At 39.5% G+C, this 18651-nt stretch overlaps 1 protein-coding gene across 1 annotated transcript in view; it reads left to right on the top strand.

The window, feature by feature from the left end:
* atr (ATR checkpoint kinase) overlaps positions 1-18651 on the top strand; it is an 83318-nt gene that overhangs the window by 27294 nt on the left and 37373 nt on the right. The window contains exons 16-26 of the mRNA XM_078410415.1: positions 640-825; positions 2901-2993; positions 3090-3220; positions 6691-6834; positions 8361-8454; positions 9197-9322; positions 9624-9830; positions 11090-11203; positions 13893-14008; positions 15207-15327; positions 16364-16501. Of these exons, the coding sequence (XP_078266541.1) occupies positions 640-825; positions 2901-2993; positions 3090-3220; positions 6691-6834; positions 8361-8454; positions 9197-9322; positions 9624-9830; positions 11090-11203; positions 13893-14008; positions 15207-15327; positions 16364-16501 (1470 nt within the window). The remainder of the gene's footprint in view (positions 1-639; positions 826-2900; positions 2994-3089; positions 3221-6690; positions 6835-8360; positions 8455-9196; positions 9323-9623; positions 9831-11089; positions 11204-13892; positions 14009-15206; positions 15328-16363; positions 16502-18651) is intronic.

The raw sequence follows: 18651 nt of genomic DNA, 5'->3' as shown, positions 1-18651 counted from the left end.
TGTTGCCATATCTGGCTCCATTTCCATTTATTGAAAAAGGATTTTTTAACCCACACTATGAATTTTCCAACTTTTGGAGATTTTGCAGATTTATGATCCACCTTGATCACTTCGTCTGACCGTTTATGTCTGCTGGGTCAATTTGCTGTTGATTGCCAAAGTGTTATGTATTTAAACTACTAAACACTGGAAAAAAAAGTTTGAACTTGCAAACTGCCGGCAAAACATTGAGTGTTGCCTTGTTTCTTTGCCAGATCAGCTGTGATTAACGAGCCTCCAATGCCCCTCCATCAGCTGGCACCGCCGCCACTTGTGCCATAGAGTTTTTTAGTCGTCTTCGTATCCCTCGTGTTGCCATCGTCCTCTCCACCTGCTCACGTCTCCAACTTAAGTTCTAACTTTGAATATGTAACTTTTCCTGGTTCTGACCAAAGATGAGTGACCTGAAAACTTGAGATTAAAATTCACATGTTTGTTGTGTGACACTTATTATTCCAAGCCAAAGTCTGTTCTCCAGGTTTTGCTGCACATATGAGGTCGCTTCCATATCTAAGAGTTGTGCATATAATTGAACATGGTGTAATCTTCAGCTCCAATCTTTTGACATTTTGCTTCTTATTGCCTTGCCCCTGTGTTTAGAATGAAACGGAACTTGAACTGGGCAGTCTTTTCAGGCAGGATTTCCAGGGCTTACATAATGAACTACTATTGCGCATAGGAGAGCACTATCAGCAGGTTTTCAACGGACTGGCCATCCTGGCGGCTTCTGCTTCGAGAAGTGATCAATGCCAGGCAGCCAGAGACATTACTTCAGTGGATTTAATGGTGAGGAAAAGCAACAAGTATATATATTTTAAACCACTGTTTAAGAAGTGTTGCTTATCTACCAATCTTTACAGTTGTAAGAAATGTGTGTTGCCTCTGAAGCCTATGTAATGAACAGATTTAGAAGATTTAAGAAAACATTAGAAATCAGCTAAAATTTGTGAGTTGTCCTGATAGTATTTTGGTCATGCTAAGTATTTTAGGAATTAAAGACACAGTACTGGAGTAACTCAGTAGGTCAGGCATCATTTCTGGAGATATTTTGGGTCGGGACCCTCCTTCAGACTGAAAAAGGGTCCTGAATTGAAATGACATCTATACATGTTCTCCAAAGATGCTGCCTGACCCGCTAAGTTACCACAGCACTATATATCATTTTTTTAGGTGGATGCATCTGCAGTTCATTTCTGCAGATACAATCACTTAAAGAAAAGGTGAATGCACCTGCAATCCAATTCTGGTAATTAAACTGATTAAGAGTGAACAGAATGGGCGGATGAGTGGCAGAGGGAATACTATACCAATAAATTTGTGTTCATGCATTTTGGCAGAAGGGATCGTGAAGGATGATATAGAATTTCTGGCACAGTTTTACAGAGTGTAAGAATATTGACCTGGGTCTCCTATCTAAATCTTTTGAAGATAGCAGAGCATATTGAGAAGGAAGTTAGTAAGGTACTCACAAAAAGAGGATAGACGCGAAATGCTGGAGTAACTCAGTGGGTCGGAAGGTACAGAACAAATCGGAACCGACATCGATGACTCAGGAAAGGTGGAGCCCACAATAGTCCATTGCTGGCAGTGGAAGAGGTGATAACGAAGGGATACGAACAGTGAAACTAGCACAACAACTAGGGTCAAGGAGGGAAGGAGAGAGAGGGTATGCAAGTTTTACTTGAAATTGGAGAAATCAATATTCATACTGCTGGGTTGAGGGTAGCACAAGAGATGCTGCCTGGCCCGCTGAGTTACTCCAGCATTTTGTGTCTTATCTTCGGTGTAAATCAGCATCTGCGATTCCATCCTACACATAAAAAGAGGTATTGAATGCAAAAGCAGTGAAGTTTATGCTGAACCTTTTGTTAAGCCCAAGTTAGGTGGAAACGATAGTATGGGCTGTTCTGTAAGAAAATAACTGCAGATGCTGGTACAAATCGAAGGTATTTATTCACAAAATGCTGGAGTAACTCAGCAGGTCAGGCAGCATCTCAGGAGAGAAGGTATGGGCTGTTCTGGTAAGTTACTTTGGAGAGAGTGCAGAGGAGCTTTTGCAGTTTTTTTGCAAGATTATGTTGTAGAAAATGGCTTCCTATTCAAAGGGGATTAAGGGAGGAGTTGATAGAAGCAGACAAGATTATGACTGGTTTAAATGAGGAAGACGATAATAGGCTGTTCATATTGGCTGATTGTTTGATGATTAGTGGACGTACAAATTAAGATTTTAAGTGGTAAATTTGGAGAAGTGGGAGGGGTATGGATGAGGCAAATAATTATTCTCAGCAACAAGTAGAAATGACCTAGAACTTGCCGCATTTGAGGGTGGTGGAAGCAGAAACACTCTGGTTTTCAAAGAAATTCAATGGGCACCTGAAGGAAATAAACTTGTAGGGCATAGAGTGGATGAGTGACTGGGCAGCTCTACAGGGAGCAGACATGAATTGAGTGCTCTAATGGCTTGGCATTCATGCAAAATCACACTATTTTTAAAAAAAAGTATTTTTCCTTGCTATTTAATCTGGTTAAGTCAGAGATCGGTGATCTTCTAAACCTCTGCCACAGATTTTTTTCCAAATAGTAAACACCAGTGTAGATTTTCCCTATCTCTTTTACTTCATTCAGCATTAGTTAAAAGCATAACAATCAAATCTAAGAATACAATGTAGCCTATTGTGCCAAGGAACTTCAATTACAAAGTGGTTGTTAAAAATGCTCACACTTGGAGTTAAAGACTTTCAATCTAAAAGTAATATAATTGAATGTTTGATGCTGGGTGCACATGATATTAAAACATATTTGGAATCTATTCTTGGAATTCCCATACGAATGTTAATTTTCTTCAAATTCCTACTTTCTAGGCAGTCTATTTGCAGCCTAAATTATTGGGGATTCTGGCCTTTTTCAACATGCTTTTATTGAGTTCTAGTGTTGGAATGAATGATAAAAAGATGGTAAGTAAATTTATTTACCGATTCTCCAGTAAATTTAGATAAACATCATTGAGGAAATTTGATCAAACGATTCATTAATCCAATAATTCTTCATAGGCCATGAATAGCTTAACATCACTTATGAAATTGATGGGATCAAAACACATCAGTTCTGTTCGGGTAAAGATGATGACCACGCTGAGGACAGGCCTCCGATACAAGGATGAATTTCCCGAGTTATGCTGCAGGTGGGTAGAGAAATTTAATTTTCTCTTTGAATGGAAATGGAACATTGAATTTTATGGAAATCCTAGCTTTAAAAGAGTTTTTTAAAAAACCCAACTTATTTTGAGATCACTACCCAGAAATGCTATTTACTTATTTACATCGGCGAAACCAAGCGCAGGCTCGGCGATCGCTTCGCTGAACACCTGCGCTCGGTCCGCATTAACAAAACTGATCTCCCGGTGGCCGAGCACTTTAACTCCCCCTCCCATTCCCAGTCTGACCTTTCTGTCATGGGCCTCCTCCAGTGCCATAGTGAGGCCCGCCGGAAATTGGAGGAGCAGCACCTCATATTTCGCCTGGGCAGTTTGCAGCCCGGTGGTATGAACGTCGACTTCTCCAACTTCAGATAGCTCCTCTGTCCCTCCCTTCCCCTCCTCCTTCCCAGATCTCCCTCTATCTTCCTGTCTCCACCTATATCTTTCCTTTGTCCCGCCCCCCTGACATCAGTCTGAAGAAGGGTCTCGACCCGAAACGTCACCCATTCCTTCTCTCCCGAGATGCTGCCTGACCTGCTGAGTTACTCCAGCATTTTGTGAATAAATGCTATATATAAGCTCTTTTGGTGGTTTTCTTTTTATTGGAAGGTATGAAAAAATATTTGGCAGCAAATTCTACGTCTTAATGGTATTTGCCCTTAATTTGCTGTTTATTTCAAATGAGCTACTTAATGTTCACAATGATTATTATAAATTATTGCATTTTGTTTTCTATGTTGCAAATAACATTGAGCCACCTAAAACAAATAGTAAATTTGAGTGTTGGTTTTTTGGGTACATTTGCTTCAGTTTGAGGGGAAAAAATTATTAAGGTGGCTTTTTACATGTTTTTTTATCCTTTGGTCTCAGTGATGTGTTTACATCAGCGAGCATATTTTTTCCCGGCTGTTTCATTATTATTTGTTTATTGGTTTAACATATTAGACAATAGACAATAGACAATAGGTGCAGGAGTAGGCCATTCAGCCCTTCGAGCCAGCACTGCCATTCAATGCGATCATGGTTGATCACTCTCAATCAGTACCCCGTTCCTGCCTTCTCCCCATACCCCCTCACTCCGCTATCCTTAAGATATTAGAACCCATTTTTTAGCTCAGAAAACTTTTAATTAGTTACAAAGCAATTATGATTTTACCATTGGTTCATGTTTGAACACGTTTATCACTGATCAAATTTGTCTGCTAGCTTTTGCTGTTCACAATCGGAAGACTGAACAAAACTGCATGTGAACACTGAAACAATTTCTCAGATTATATTTGTGAAAATACACTATATTACAGATAAATAATATTCTTATGTATTGTGTGACCGTCTACTAATTAATCTACAGAACATAAAATTTAAATCTATTAATGCAATCCTACATAAAACAAACGTGAACCTGCAGCTCCCAAAATAGTGGACAGTTACCTGCATGTTTCATTGTACTTGGTGGCCTTGTTAAAGTTTGTGCCTTGCCATGCATTAAATGTGTGCAAGGTTGACATAAGGCAGCAATATTCTGTATAGCTGGTGTGTTTGTAAGCTCAAAAATTCTTTGTATCAAATATTTATTTGTTCTAAAGTTGCTTCAACTAAAAAAATATTGTGTCGGAACGAATTGCAGATGCTGGTTTAAACCTAAGATAGGCACAAAAAGCTGGAGTAACTCAGTGGGTCAGACGGCAGCTCTGGAAAAAAGGAATAGGTGACCTTTCGGGTCAAGACCCTTCTACAGATTGAGTCAGGGGAAAGGGAAATGAGAGAGATGGACTGATGTGGAAAGATAAAGAACAATGAATGAAAGATATGCAAAGAAGTAACGATGATAAAAGAAACAGGCCATTGTTAAATGTTTGCTGGGTGAGAATGAGTGCAGACAATGAGACTCAATAAGATGACTTTGAAGCTAGTACGATGTGGGTGGGGGAGGGTGTAGAGAGAGGGGGGATGCAAGGGTTACTTGAATAATAATAATATATTCCTTAATTTGTCCCACACCGGGGAAATTTACAGTGTTACAGGAGCAAAGTGGATAGCAAGAGATTCATTATAAATAAAAGTAAAGATAAGGATAAAATGTCATCAATTTACTGTGTATTCCTTAACTGTTACTGTTGACTCGTCTGCTGGGAGCAGTGCTGGTTGTGCAGTTTCACAGCGGTAGGAAGGAAGGACCTCCTATATCTCTCCTTCACACACTTGGGGTGAAGGAGTCTGTCACTGAAGGAGCTACTCAGTGCAGTGACAGTGTCCTGCATGGGGTGGGAGTCGTTGTCCAGCAGCGATGTTAACTTTGCCATCATCCTCCTCTCTCCCACCACCTGCACTGAGTCGAGGGGGCAACCCAGGACAGCTGGCCTTCCTGATCAGCTTGTCAAGTCTTTTCCCCTCCGCTGCTGAGATGCTACTGCTCCAGCAGACCACTCCATAGAAAATGGCTGATGCAACCACAGTGTTGTAGAAGGTCCTTAGGAGTGCCCCCTGCACTCCAAAGGACCTGAGTCTCCTCAGCAGATAAAGTCTGCTCTGGCCCTTTTTGTACAGCGCATTGGAATCTTCGGTCCAGTCAAGTTTATTGTTGAGGTTAACACCCAGGTATTTATAAGAGTCCACCCTCCCGAGGTCCATTCCCTGGATGTTCACCAGTGTCGGGGGGACTTGGCTGCGTCTGCGGAAATCCACCACTATCTCCCTGGTTTTCCCCGCGTTGATCCGGAGGCAGTTCCGCTGGCACCAGTCCACAAACTCGAAGTTAGAGAAATCAAAATTATACCACTGGGTTGTAAGCTGCCCAAGTGAAATATGAGGTGCTGTTCCTCTAATTGGCATTTGGCCTCACTCTGTCAATGGAGGAGGCCAAGGACAGAAAGGTCAGTGTTGGAATGGGAAGGGGAATTAAAGTATTTGGCAACCGGGATATCAGGTTGGTCCAGACAGACTGAGAAAAAAAAAACTGATTTGAGTGTAATCCTTGCCCTTGTTTAAATATAATATGTAATATTAAAGTTGCAAAGAAATTGTCATAGAAATAAACCAAGGAAATAAATGCACAACAGGGTCAATACATGACATGATGGTCAAATGAGAGTAGCAGTGATATTGTAGAAAAGTCTCTTCCATCTTGCATCATGTGCTGCTGGAGAAGGTGTGCCATCTTGATGAACAGTTGCAAGCAAGCAAGCATTCATCACCTTCCAAGTTTCATTTTGAAAGAGAACTGTATGTGATAAAGGATGCCTTGAGTTCTTGTATCAATAATTAAATGAGCCAAGAACAATTTTGTAAAATTTCATACAAAAGTTGGTAATTTGCAATAAAGAAATTATTTGCCAAGTCACTGGTTTTATTATTAAAAAAACAGTGACTTGGTTTTTCATAATTTATCTTCTCCTTTTAATATATAATTAACAATACAACTTAATAGAAAAAATGTAAATGTCTATTGATTACAGGGCATGGGATTGCTTTGTGCGTTGCCTGGAGCCCAGTTATCTGGGCGCCCTTCTTAGTCAGGTCATTGTCGCCCTGCTGCCTCTAATGTCCATTCAGCCAAAAGAGACAGCTGGAATATTTCACTACCTCATAGTAGAGAACAGGTAAGCTAATGCTAATTTAATTTTATTTATTTTTGTTATTAATGTAGATTCATTTAATTGTATTTCAAATTATTGTCATAAAAGAACATGCACACCTTTAAAAGTATTTTCTTTTGCTCAGCTGTAATGCAATTAAGAACAAAAACTGCTGAATAGTCTACAATGTTTTCAATGTATTGAAAAACAAGGTCCTCACTGAGTAGAAAATGATAACAGGTGCATATTAAAGGAAAAGATGAGGTATGTTTTAAAACATTTAACAAGTAGTGGATAGTTTAAAATTTTGAGACCAACATTGTGAAGAGACTACCATGTTAATAAAAAAGGGGGAGGCAGTGTACAGTCACAAACATTAACAGTGAAGATTGTCAGAGTGATGCAAGGTTAAAAGAAAATGCTGAGATAGTGAAGGGAATATTTAAATTGGAGATAGATTGTCAGAGTGGTGCAAGGTTAAAAGAAAATGCTGAGATAGTGAAGGAAATATTTAAATTGGAGATAGACACAAAATGCTGGAGTAACTCAGCGGGTGAGGCAGCATCTCTGGAGAGAAGGAATGGATGACATTTTGGGTCAAGACCCTTCTTCAGACTGAAACGCCATCCATTCCTTCTCTCCAAAGATGCTGCCTGTCCCGCTGAGTTACTCCAGCATTTTGTGTCTACCTTCGATTTAAATCAGCACCTGCAGTTTTTTCCTACACATCATATTTAAATTGTTTTATAGTTGATGCATTAAGGGAAGGGAACATAATTGTGATTTGTATGGACGTTGATTGGTGAACTTTAGATTAATGAGACATATTGATGATAACATAGGATACAACATTGCAAGCAAAGTTCAGGTATAATTTGGATCTCATTTGCAGCTGAGATAACAAAGCAGTGGTTTAAATAGAGAAGGCACAAGGGTTTATTTAGAGAAACTGGACATCAGACGTGCTAAATTATTGAATTTCTTTGAGGAGAGAACAAACACAGCAGATTAGAGAAACAGTGGATGTAAGCTACCTATGTTTCAGAAAACAGTAAACTTGGCTGGAATACATTTCAATGAATTGAATATTTTTGTTTTCGGATTGTAACCACTCACATTGCAATGCTAATGACAACCATGTTGAAACATTTATACAATTCAATTTCACAAATTTGTATGTTTAATGAAATTACTTCCATTTTAATCTCTGGTCATTGATCCATTTAAGCAATCTACACTCCTGGATTCACTCCATTTTTTTCTGTTGACTTAACACGTGGATTTGTTGCTGCCCTTGCACCCTTGCGCAACGTGACATTTTAATCTACAGTACTTCACTCCTTCATTAAACCTTAAAATAACTCCTCTCAAAATGGTATTGTAATTTCTTAATGGACATGGTATATAATTTATTAATTCACCTCTAAAATAGGTAACATCTTTTGGGGACGAGGATGCATAATATCTGTGTATATCGCAATTATTGTCCACAGTAGAAAGTGCACATCACTGTGTGTGGAGAAATATCATGTACTCTCTTGGTCTTTCAGAACTGAAGTAAAGGATTTTCTGCATGAGATTTACTTTTTGCCAGAACACCCCGACTTTACTGAGATCCTAAAGGTGCTGCAAGATTACAGAAAGGTGAGCCTCAATAGTGGGCTCCCAGCACACTGAGCCTTAACAGTGTGCTCGGAGATTTAACATTTGGTGTCGGCCGCATGCTTTTGTTCATTACAGAAAGAAATTGCAAAATGTTCACTTTAGTTTTGCAGAGATTCTTAAGTCACAAATCTGCAGCTGAGCAGGTCATTATCTCCCACCTGTTTTATCAGTCTTTCAGCATCCTTATTCTTACTGATGACTGGGGATCTTCCAGGGAATCAAACTTTTATTTTTAAGTAATAAGTTTTGAAAATAATTTGGATATCCTCTATCAGCTAGACATGAAAGACTACAAATGCTGGAATCTGAAGCAAAAAACAAACTGCGAGAAACCTGACGGGTCAGGCAGTATCAGTGGAGGGGTTTGGACAGTCCATGTTTCAAGTCCCTTTCTCTGGACTCCATCGGCCATTAAAAAGTAGCTGTTATCTACATTAGTCCTGCATTGAACCTTGAAATGACTCATCTCAAAATGAAATATTGTTCTTTCTAAATGGATGTGGTATATAATTTATTAATTTACCTCCAAAATGGGTAGCATTTTTTGGGGATGAGGTTGCACAATCTCTGTACATTTTACAATCATTGAAATTGCAGATCAATGTGTATCGATAAATATCAGGTTCTCTCAGGCTGTTAAAAAGTCTTTAAACTTATTACCAGCCACACAAATAAATACTAACATTCATCCCATAAATATTTGCTGTGTCCTGCCTTATAGGAAACATCTAAAAGCACAGATTTACAAACTGAACTACAGTTATCTATGCGAGCTATTCAGCATGAAAATGTAGATGTTCGTATACATGCATTGACCAGTTTGAAGGATACCATATACAAAAAACAGGTACGCAATGATGATTCCTTATTGATTATTGGAGGAGAAAAAGCGCATGAAAAAATTCAATATTAATTGAGGCAGACTAACTTAATAAATTTGCAGTGATACATGTAACAAATTATTAATAAATGTAACCTGCTCTGAACACCTTCGACAAAGGCAGTGAAATGTTACTAGTACATTTTTATGGCTTACAGGCAATGTGTTAATGGTAAGGATGATGCCCTAACAGAGAGGAAATTAATTCTAGTTGGAAACAATGTAAAAGAAGGAATATTGTCATGTGATTTGTTTATTATTTATTTAGGAACAATTAGTAAAACTTGCCACGGACAGTGAGACAGTTGAGCCGATTATCTCTCAATTAGTGATGGTGCTTCTGAAGGGTTGTCAAGATGCAAATGCACAAGCCAGACTCCTTTGTGGAGAATGCCTTGGTGAATTAGGAGCAATAGACCCTGGACGATTGGACCTCATGACAAGCAACTCGGAGGGGAAAAGCTCTACGTTTGTGGTAAGATATAATTTGAACTTCATTGTCTTCCACTAACTTATTGGTATTGGCTTATTTATTGTCACGTTTTCTGAGAGACAGTGACCAACTTTGTCCTATCCAAACACAATACAAATATCACTGTACCTTAATTGGTACACGTGACAATAAAGACCTTTGAAACCTTTGAAAATCATACCATAGCATACACGAACACAATCAAATTGCACAATGATACAATGGTAGTGCTAAGAGAAAAATAAACAGATTGCAGAGTAGTGTGTTAGAGCTACAGAGAGAGTGTAGATTTTTTTTAAAGTGCAAAGGCCACGACAAGGTAAATTGGGAGTTCGGGACTACACCCTTATTTTATGGGAAGCTCAATCAACAGTCTGATAAAGTGAGGAAGAACCTTTTTCTTGATGAAACCTCAATTGGTAAACATCTTGTACAATTACACAGCTATTGAACAGTAGAATGTCAGCGGTGATTTATAATGATTGCTGAAAAGTTACCATGTGGCAACACCTACAATATTATTTACATTTTAAATGGATCACTTACCTGTTGCTCATTCTGAGTATGAAAGTGCTGCTGAGGTCTGTCTGTAAGTTTACCTCTTATTCCAGGGAAACTAGACAGTTTTTACCAGAACAATCTGCCCGAGGAGCATATTTCTGGTTTCCTTTCTCTCTGCCCTTTCCGCTCCTAAAATATGTCTCTTAATTTATTCTGTGAGAAGCAGCAGGTGATGTGTTAAATGGTATCGATTGCCCTGGACGTCTCTTGGTAGAGTTTGCAAAGTGAACATCCATATGTTAACCACAGTATATTAATGGGTTTGACATGGCAAAATTCCAGCTGGTGTCAAGAACAGCCACACAACAACCAGCAGGTTCACCTTCCCTGCATCGCAAACACTTGTTAGCTGGGGAGGACCTGTGTTTAAATACAAGCTTTGGAATTTTAATTGAGAAATCCACAAGGCGTGCAAATAAGAAAATGGTTGAAGACTTTTATAAGCTTCACTTTAAAAGGAGCCCAGTTCAAATGTGAAGCATTATTAAGATTCAATTTTCAGATATGTTTGTAAATTTTATTTTTAAACTTAATGTAAAGTCCGATTTTGATTGCTCAAAATTAGATGTAAAAAATATGGTAATTCATTTATGATTTTGTTAAAAATGAACTGAATTTCCATTGAATTAATTCATTTGATTGGATGTTAAAAGTATAATTTTCTCTCTATACTTGTTGTTTTGTAATGATTCCTATGACAGGCTGGCGTGGAGGATCCCAATTTTGCCCATTATCTGCTGATAGAGTTGACAAGAGCCTTCCTTGCTTATGCAGATAATGTTCGAGCTCAGGACTCGGCTGCTTATGCCATCCAGGTATGTGACCAGGTGGTTTCCATAAAAACCTGTTGGGTGGGGTGTGGTGAATAATAGTTAAATATTTTCTGGGGAGGGAAATTCAACCAAGTGATCTAGGTTGTTTTTCATACGAAACAAAATAGAGTAAATACAAAACAAGGACTGAAGAAATATAACTTTGAGCATGAACAGTAAACGACAAAGTTCATAATGCAGCTCATTAGATGAAATAATTGCCTCCCTTTGTGTTGGCAAAGACAATGTCTCCGCCTTCACAAGCCACTTGATAAATAGAAATATTCCCTTTTGACGAAAAAGTAAAAACTATTAACCTATAGTAAGGGCAATTTACACTGCAATCTGGTGGCAAGTACATTTTGTTTTTGAATGGAATCTTGAAATTTTATTTTGTTTTGAATTTCTTGCGTATCTTGGGTATTCTTGAATGCCTTGGTATTCATTACAGATGGATAATATTTCCACAAGTGTCTCTCATCATTGATGTTTTGCCTTAGCTGTCAGTGTTTCTGGGAGGCATGCGGAAGGTGGGGGAGGAAGAGATTTAACTGCTGAAAGGACGACGTTATGGTTAGAACCAACACAGTGTTTACATTGAATGCAATTTTCCAGGGAGCATATTACTTTTTCCAATGAAGAGAGCACATTGAAATCAAGTAATCTGCATTCATATTTTAAACATCTAATCCAGTAAATACTGCGACAAAGTAAATAATGGCAGAATTTTCCCTCCCAGTCAGTTTGAGGCAAATATATTGCTTGCCATAAAACCTGCTTAACCCAGCGAGGACTTTGGAGGATTATGTAGTTCAGTTTGTGAGCTTTAATCTCTGGGCCATCGAGGTTCCAAATAAACTTCAATGTATAAAATAATCTTGATTTCCTTGTTATTGGAATAAGGTTAGTGTTTTGGAATATAAAGTGATTATAAATGTCGTGGATTGATTTATGAGAGATATTTATCAGGTTTTCTGGAATTTGGTGTTGCTGTTTTCAGGATTAATGTGTCATTAGTCCAAATTTATTGCCATAGAGTTATTCAATACAGAGAACAGTCCTTTGGCCCACCACACCCACGTTAATCGTTGTACCTATCTGTGTTAATCCAATTTGCCTGCATTAAGTTTGTAGTCTTTCATGCTTTGGCTATTCCAAGTGCCTATTCAGGTTCTTCTGAAATGCTCTTATTGTATCTGCCTACACCACCTCCTGTGGCAGTGCATTCCAAATATCAAGCACACTGTGTAGGAAAAGCTTTTGTTCTGATCCCCTCAAAACCTCCATTGTCTTTCATTTTAAACCTATGCCCTCCTGTTTTTGGCACCTCCAGAATGGTTTGATTATTATTGGAGCTGAATTCTTCGCGGTATGCAGAGTGTGGCATTATGCCTTGTAGATGGTGGAAAGCATTTAGACATCAGGAGATGACTAACTTGCCACTGAACATTTTGCCTCTGTTCTTGTAGCCCCAGTATTTACATAGATTGTCAGTTGAGTTTCAGGCCTTTGTTATCCCCTAGAATGTTGATACCTGGGACTTGATGATGATAATACTATTGGATGTCGAAGGTTGGTCATTAGATTCTTGTTGGAGAAGGTCTTTGCTTAGCACTTTTATGACACAGATGTTGATTCACACTTAACGATCTAATTCTTGCTGCACACTGGTATAAAGTGCTTCACCTGCTATACGGTAACAAATGGAATTGAATGTTGCTCAATCATCACTGAACATCCCCACGGAGACCGTATAATGGAAGAAAGGTCGTTGATTAAATAGATGATGTTTGAGCCCAGGACACTGAGTAACTTCCAGCAGTGGTGCCGTTGAGCTGGGATGAATGGCCTCCTATTAGCAATGCCATCCATCGTATTGCTGATGATTGAGAGGGAAATGAGCAATAAATAAACAGATTGCATTTCTCCTGCTTTTTTTCCTGAAAAAAATGTTTCTAGATTATGTTCTACATTCTTAGGTAGAATCTAATGTTTTAACTGTTTGGGAATAACTTAACAGGACGGATGACTCATTCTAGAGTCCATGTGTTGTGTACTACATGATGTCTGGTCCATAGGTTTTGCTGAATTTTGTTGATCCATGATACCAAGTGAAGTGAATCCAGTGAAATGAAGACTATTTTCTGTGCTCGGGAGGAAGCACAAATGGATCATCCAAGGCTGTTCCAGCTGAATGTAGTTGAAAATGCATCAGCTTTTGTCTTTAGCGATCAGCTGCTGAGCATTGCCATGCGGTTTCACTTGGAGCTGCCTTCTTCCTTTCACTATGTATGGTTGGATTGCACAAGGAGATCTAAGTTAATAGACAATAGGTGCAGGAGTAGGCCATTCGGTCCTTCGAGCCAGCACTGCCATTCAATATGATCATAGCTGATCATCCCCAATCAGTACCCCGTTCCTGCCCTCTCCCAATGAAATATTCTGTCTCATAAGAAACGATGCTGGTTTGGATCATGCTGAAAATTATTTACTTTGGGGCAAGTCGCGTTGTTATTTTTGTTTCATTGGATCAACTGTGTAACTGTCATCATCTCAGTTGGACCCCGTATGATTAAAAGAAAAATCTGCTCAAAACTGAAACTGGTGGAACTCTAAGTACATTGTATCATATATGTACGTTAAAATAATTTTGGTGGTGTCATGCTCAATGTTAACAAAATTTACCTTTTAGGAACTGCTGCAGATATACAAATGCAAGGAAGAAAAGACTGATTGTCCAGGACGCAGATTGTGGAGGAGCTTTCCAGAACATGTGCAAGAAATACTGGAACCTCATCTAAACACCAGGTCTTACAGTGTTTTTTTATCATGCAAAAAGGCTGTTTTTCAAATAAATTTGCTATATTATCCCTGTAACCAGGGTGGCTATCCCTGTAGTTTTCAGCATGCTTGCTTAGCATTAGAAATTGGAAAACGACATTGCATGTACAACTCAAATATTTGTCTTAAGAATATTGAGCATCAGTTAATTGCTTTTCTTTCTTTTCTATTTTAAAAAAATTCATAATTTCCATCTTTGCTTCACTCTTGTTTTCTCTCATTCTTATTTTTCTCTCTTTGTGAAGCCAGGGTTTTGTACACCCCTGGCCAGCATGGTGAGTGTAGACCATTTCTGGGAACTGGTAGTGGTTTCTCCATGTTTCCCAGGCCACCCAGATCCTGTGGTCTCTCTCATCATCATCTTCTAATGCATGTGTACATAAAACCTAGAGCAGTGTGGCTCAGGAACAAGGCCTCGGGACCACCATGTCTGCACCAACAATTATATCAATCTAAATTAATCCCAAATGCCTGCACGTGGTCCACACCTATCTACTCTCTGCCTATTTATGTGTGGTCTAAATACCTCTTAAACATTACTATTGGATCTACGTTTATTGCCTCCTGTGGCATTGGATTCCAAGCACTTAGCAGTTACTGTATTTTTTTAAATTGCATCGCAGATCTCCTTTAAACTTCACCCCTTAAACCTGTGCCCTTAGTATATGACGTTTCCAACCTGAGAAAAAGATTCTGATATCTCCACCCAAAATTTCACCCATTCCTTCTCTCTAGAGATGCTGCCTGTCCAGCTGAGTTACTCCAGCATTTTGTGTCTATCTTCGATTTAAAACAGCATCTGCAGTTCTTTCCTACACAAAAAGATTCTGATTATCTACCGTAACTATGCATCTCACAATTTTATATATTTCTATGAGGTTGCGCTTTAGCCTCCGGTGCTGCAGAGAAAACATTCTAAATTTGTCCAAATTTTCCTTTTAGCTAATACCCGCCATTGCAGGCAACATCCCAGTGAATATTTTCTGCACACATTCCATGGCCTTCACATTCTTCTATAGAGTGGCAAATATGCAGAGATATAAATGTGTTGCCAGTAGCTGCTTAAAAAGGTTTCACAGTAACTTGAAATTGAATGTATTGTTCAGAGTTTGAGAGACATGGGTTTAGCGGATCTGATTATTTGAGATGCATTTGTGCTTTTAAGGTATAAAAGTTCTCAGAAGACCTGGAACTGGGTCAGCATTAAGAAGCCGTTCTACCTCGGGAAGCTTGACAGAGATTTTGCAGAATGGTCAGCAACATGGGCTGGATACCTGACAACAAAGGTACCTGATGGCCATGATCACATTGAATGGCTCGAAGGGCCGAATGGCCTCCTCCTGCACCTATTGTCTATTGTAAGAATGTTGAAATTGGAATAACAATAAATTAATTACATCTGAATGCCTCAGATGTATGTAAAGGAGAAGTTTAAAACTACTGTTATAAACGGAATATTTTATGCAAAACGTATATCTTTTAATGTTGCTTTGCCCTTAAGTGCCACATTTGTCTTTCATAACATCCAATGATTGTACTTTGAAAGTACTTTGATTTTTTTTCTTTCCGCAGAAGAACTGTAAAGTTTTTAAAAGAGCTCATGCCTAAACATTATAATTAAACTATGGGATGATTGTGCAGTTACTTTTTTACAAAGCATTGCTTCAATGTTAAGCTACTGCTCTTTACAAGTAATACCTCCTTACTACCCCATATCTTTACCCCCCCCCCCCCCCCACCCACCCACCCCCCGCCGGTGCACACACATTTCTCCCAATGCTCCCTCACCCTATTCCTTTCCGCTCCATTTTATGCTCATCCCCTTCCCATCTCTGAGTGGCCATTTCTCTTATTCCCCCCATCTGTCTTTCACCTACCCCTGTCTCCCTTCACCCTTATTCCTCCCTTTGGATCTACATTTCACACCACTTCCTCTTTTTGTAACATCCTTTTTCAATTTCACTTTTGGTTGGTCACGATCTCCACCCATCTGCCATTCAACCCCTCACCTGTATCACCTGTCACTTGCCAGGCTTTGCCCCACCCTTATATCTCTTTTCCAGCTTTCTCCCCCATACTCTATATCAGTCTGAAGAAGGGCCCCAACCCAAAACGTCATCTGCCATTCTCTCCACAGGGACTGCCGGCGCCACTAAGTTCTTCCAGCACTTTGTCCTTTTCATCTTCAACACCTTCCCACCGTGCTGACTGTCATATGTAGTAATATATTGTAGCCCAAACTTTTCTAAGCTTAAAAATAGTACATTTTGATGTAGTTTTGATATTGGGGGTAAATGTCCTATTTTTTTTTTAATCTTTCAGGTTCGACATGACCTAGCTGGAAAAATCTTTGAATGTTGCAGTTTTATTATGAAACATGACTTCAAAGTGACAATCTACCTGCTACCTCATATTCTAGTGTACATTTTACTTGGATGTAATGAAGAGGATCAACATGAAGTGAGTAATTAATATCTATTTCTATCAGGAACTAGAGGACAACTTTAAATTATTTTGGAAATTGACAAGTAGTAAAACGCTATCTTGTTTCCACATAACCTCCCACAGTAATTGGACACCGTCGTCTCGTCAGAACACAGTGTCTCAGTTTGATTCCAGGTGGTCATTGAAATTGTCAAGGAATCACTTCTATTGACACTTGTACAATGAAACTCTATAACATAATGTAACACACAGCTTTAGTATGTTTAGCTTGCAGTAACAAGAGTAAACTTGTAGCTATCAAAAATATATTTACTTTCGAAAATCCTATGGCGGGGAAAATAAACGTTGATATTGCGAGTCTGAAACTCTCTAGCCCCAAACCCCCCACCCCCCTTTAACCCATTTACATAATTGTTTTATTGCACTATTTTCTATCAAGCAAGGTTGCTTAGGAATGCAGTTATTGAGCTATGGCAATATACCTGCATATAAATGATTTGGATGAAAGTGTAGATGGGCTTGTCAGTAAGTGTGCAGATGACACAAAAAATGGTGGAGTTGCACACAGTGAAGAAAGCTGTTAAAAGATACTCAGAATATAGGTCAGTTACAGATATCGGCAGAGAAATGGCAGATTGGGTTAATCCACGAGTATAACTTGTTGCACTTTGGAAGGTCATATCTAAGGGCAAAGTATACAGTTAAAGACAGGACCCTTAACATCATTGTTGCACAGAGGGATCTGATGGTGCAGGTTCATAGCTCCCTGAAAGCAGCAACACAAGTAGACAGAGCAATGAAGAAGGCGTATGGTATACTTGCCTTCATTAGTCAGGGCATTCAGTATGAGAATCAGGAAGTAAAATCAAAGCTTTATAAAACTTTAGTTGTTGTACTATGGTGTGCAGGTGTGGTTGGCCCACTACTGGGAGTATCAAATACTAGAGGGCATAGCTTTACGGTCAGATGGCGAAAGTTTAAAAGAAGAGCATGTATTTTTATTACACGCAATGGTGGGTGCCTGGAATGCATTGCTGAGGGTGGTGGTGGAAAGAGTTACGAGAGGGAATACAAGGATGTGGATCATGTGCAGGCATAAAGTTTTAATTTAACACTTCACTCGGGACAGACGCCGTGGGCCGAAGGGCCGGATCCTATGGTGTAATTTTATGTTCTATATAATATAAACATAGCACAAAAAGTAAGGAAATTTGTGTTTGGTAGATTATTTCTTTGTTGTAACAATGCTTCTTGGCAATAAATCTTATACCATTGGAAAGCCTGTTTATTTCCCTTTTAAATGGTGCCACATTTGTAAGGAACATGCATTTGTGGGATGAGCAGCAGAGCTGAGTATGTGGGTTGCGCCCATGAAAAATCTGCCAAATCTTCTCTGCCAATGCCAAACAGCTTATTCTGCCATTGACTCTTGTTCGGTGTTGCTTGGTGGATTGGATGATTGAAGTCTGAAGAAACAAGACATATTGGCAATTTAACAATTTATTCATTTAATAAACAGGAGCCTCAGTAGTGTGTGGAAGAACCATACACAGCCACAACAGCCTGGCACCTCCTCATGCTGGTCACCAGCCTGGTCACACACTGTTGTGGGATGGCATCCCATTCTTCAACCAGCATTTGTCGCAAGTCAGCCAACGTGGTTGTGTTGGTCACTCTGGCACGAATAGCACGCCCAAGCTGATCCCACAAGTGTTCAATGGCGTTGAGGTCAGGACTGCTGGCAGGCCATTCCATCCTCTCCACTCCCAAATTCTGGAGGTAGTCTCTGAGAAACCCTGCTCTGTGGGGGCGAGCATTGTCATCTTGGAGCATAGAGTTCGGTCCCAGACTGTGGAGATATGGGATTGCCACTGGTTGCAGAATCTCATCTCGATATCTCTCTGCATTGAGATTGCCTCCAATGATGACAAGCCTCGTTTTTCCAGTGAGGGAGATGCCGCCCCACACCATCACACTGCCTCCACCAAAAGATGTTACTCTATCGGTGCAGCAATCAGCATAGCGTTCTCCGCGTCTTCTCCACACTTTGACCCTATGATCCAACTGCCGTAGGCAGAATCTGGACTCATCGCTGAACATAACGTTCCTCCACATGTTCAGGTTCCAGTGCACGTGTTGCCGACACCAGCGCAAACGGGCCTGAC

The sequence above is a fragment of the Rhinoraja longicauda genome, chromosome 13 (assembly GCF_053455715.1).
Source record: "Rhinoraja longicauda isolate Sanriku21f chromosome 13, sRhiLon1.1, whole genome shotgun sequence".
Lineage (NCBI taxonomy): Eukaryota > Metazoa > Chordata > Chondrichthyes > Rajiformes > Arhynchobatidae > Rhinoraja > Rhinoraja longicauda.
Note: the sequence above shows the minus strand (reverse complement) of the source record. Positions and strands in the feature narration are given on the sequence as shown.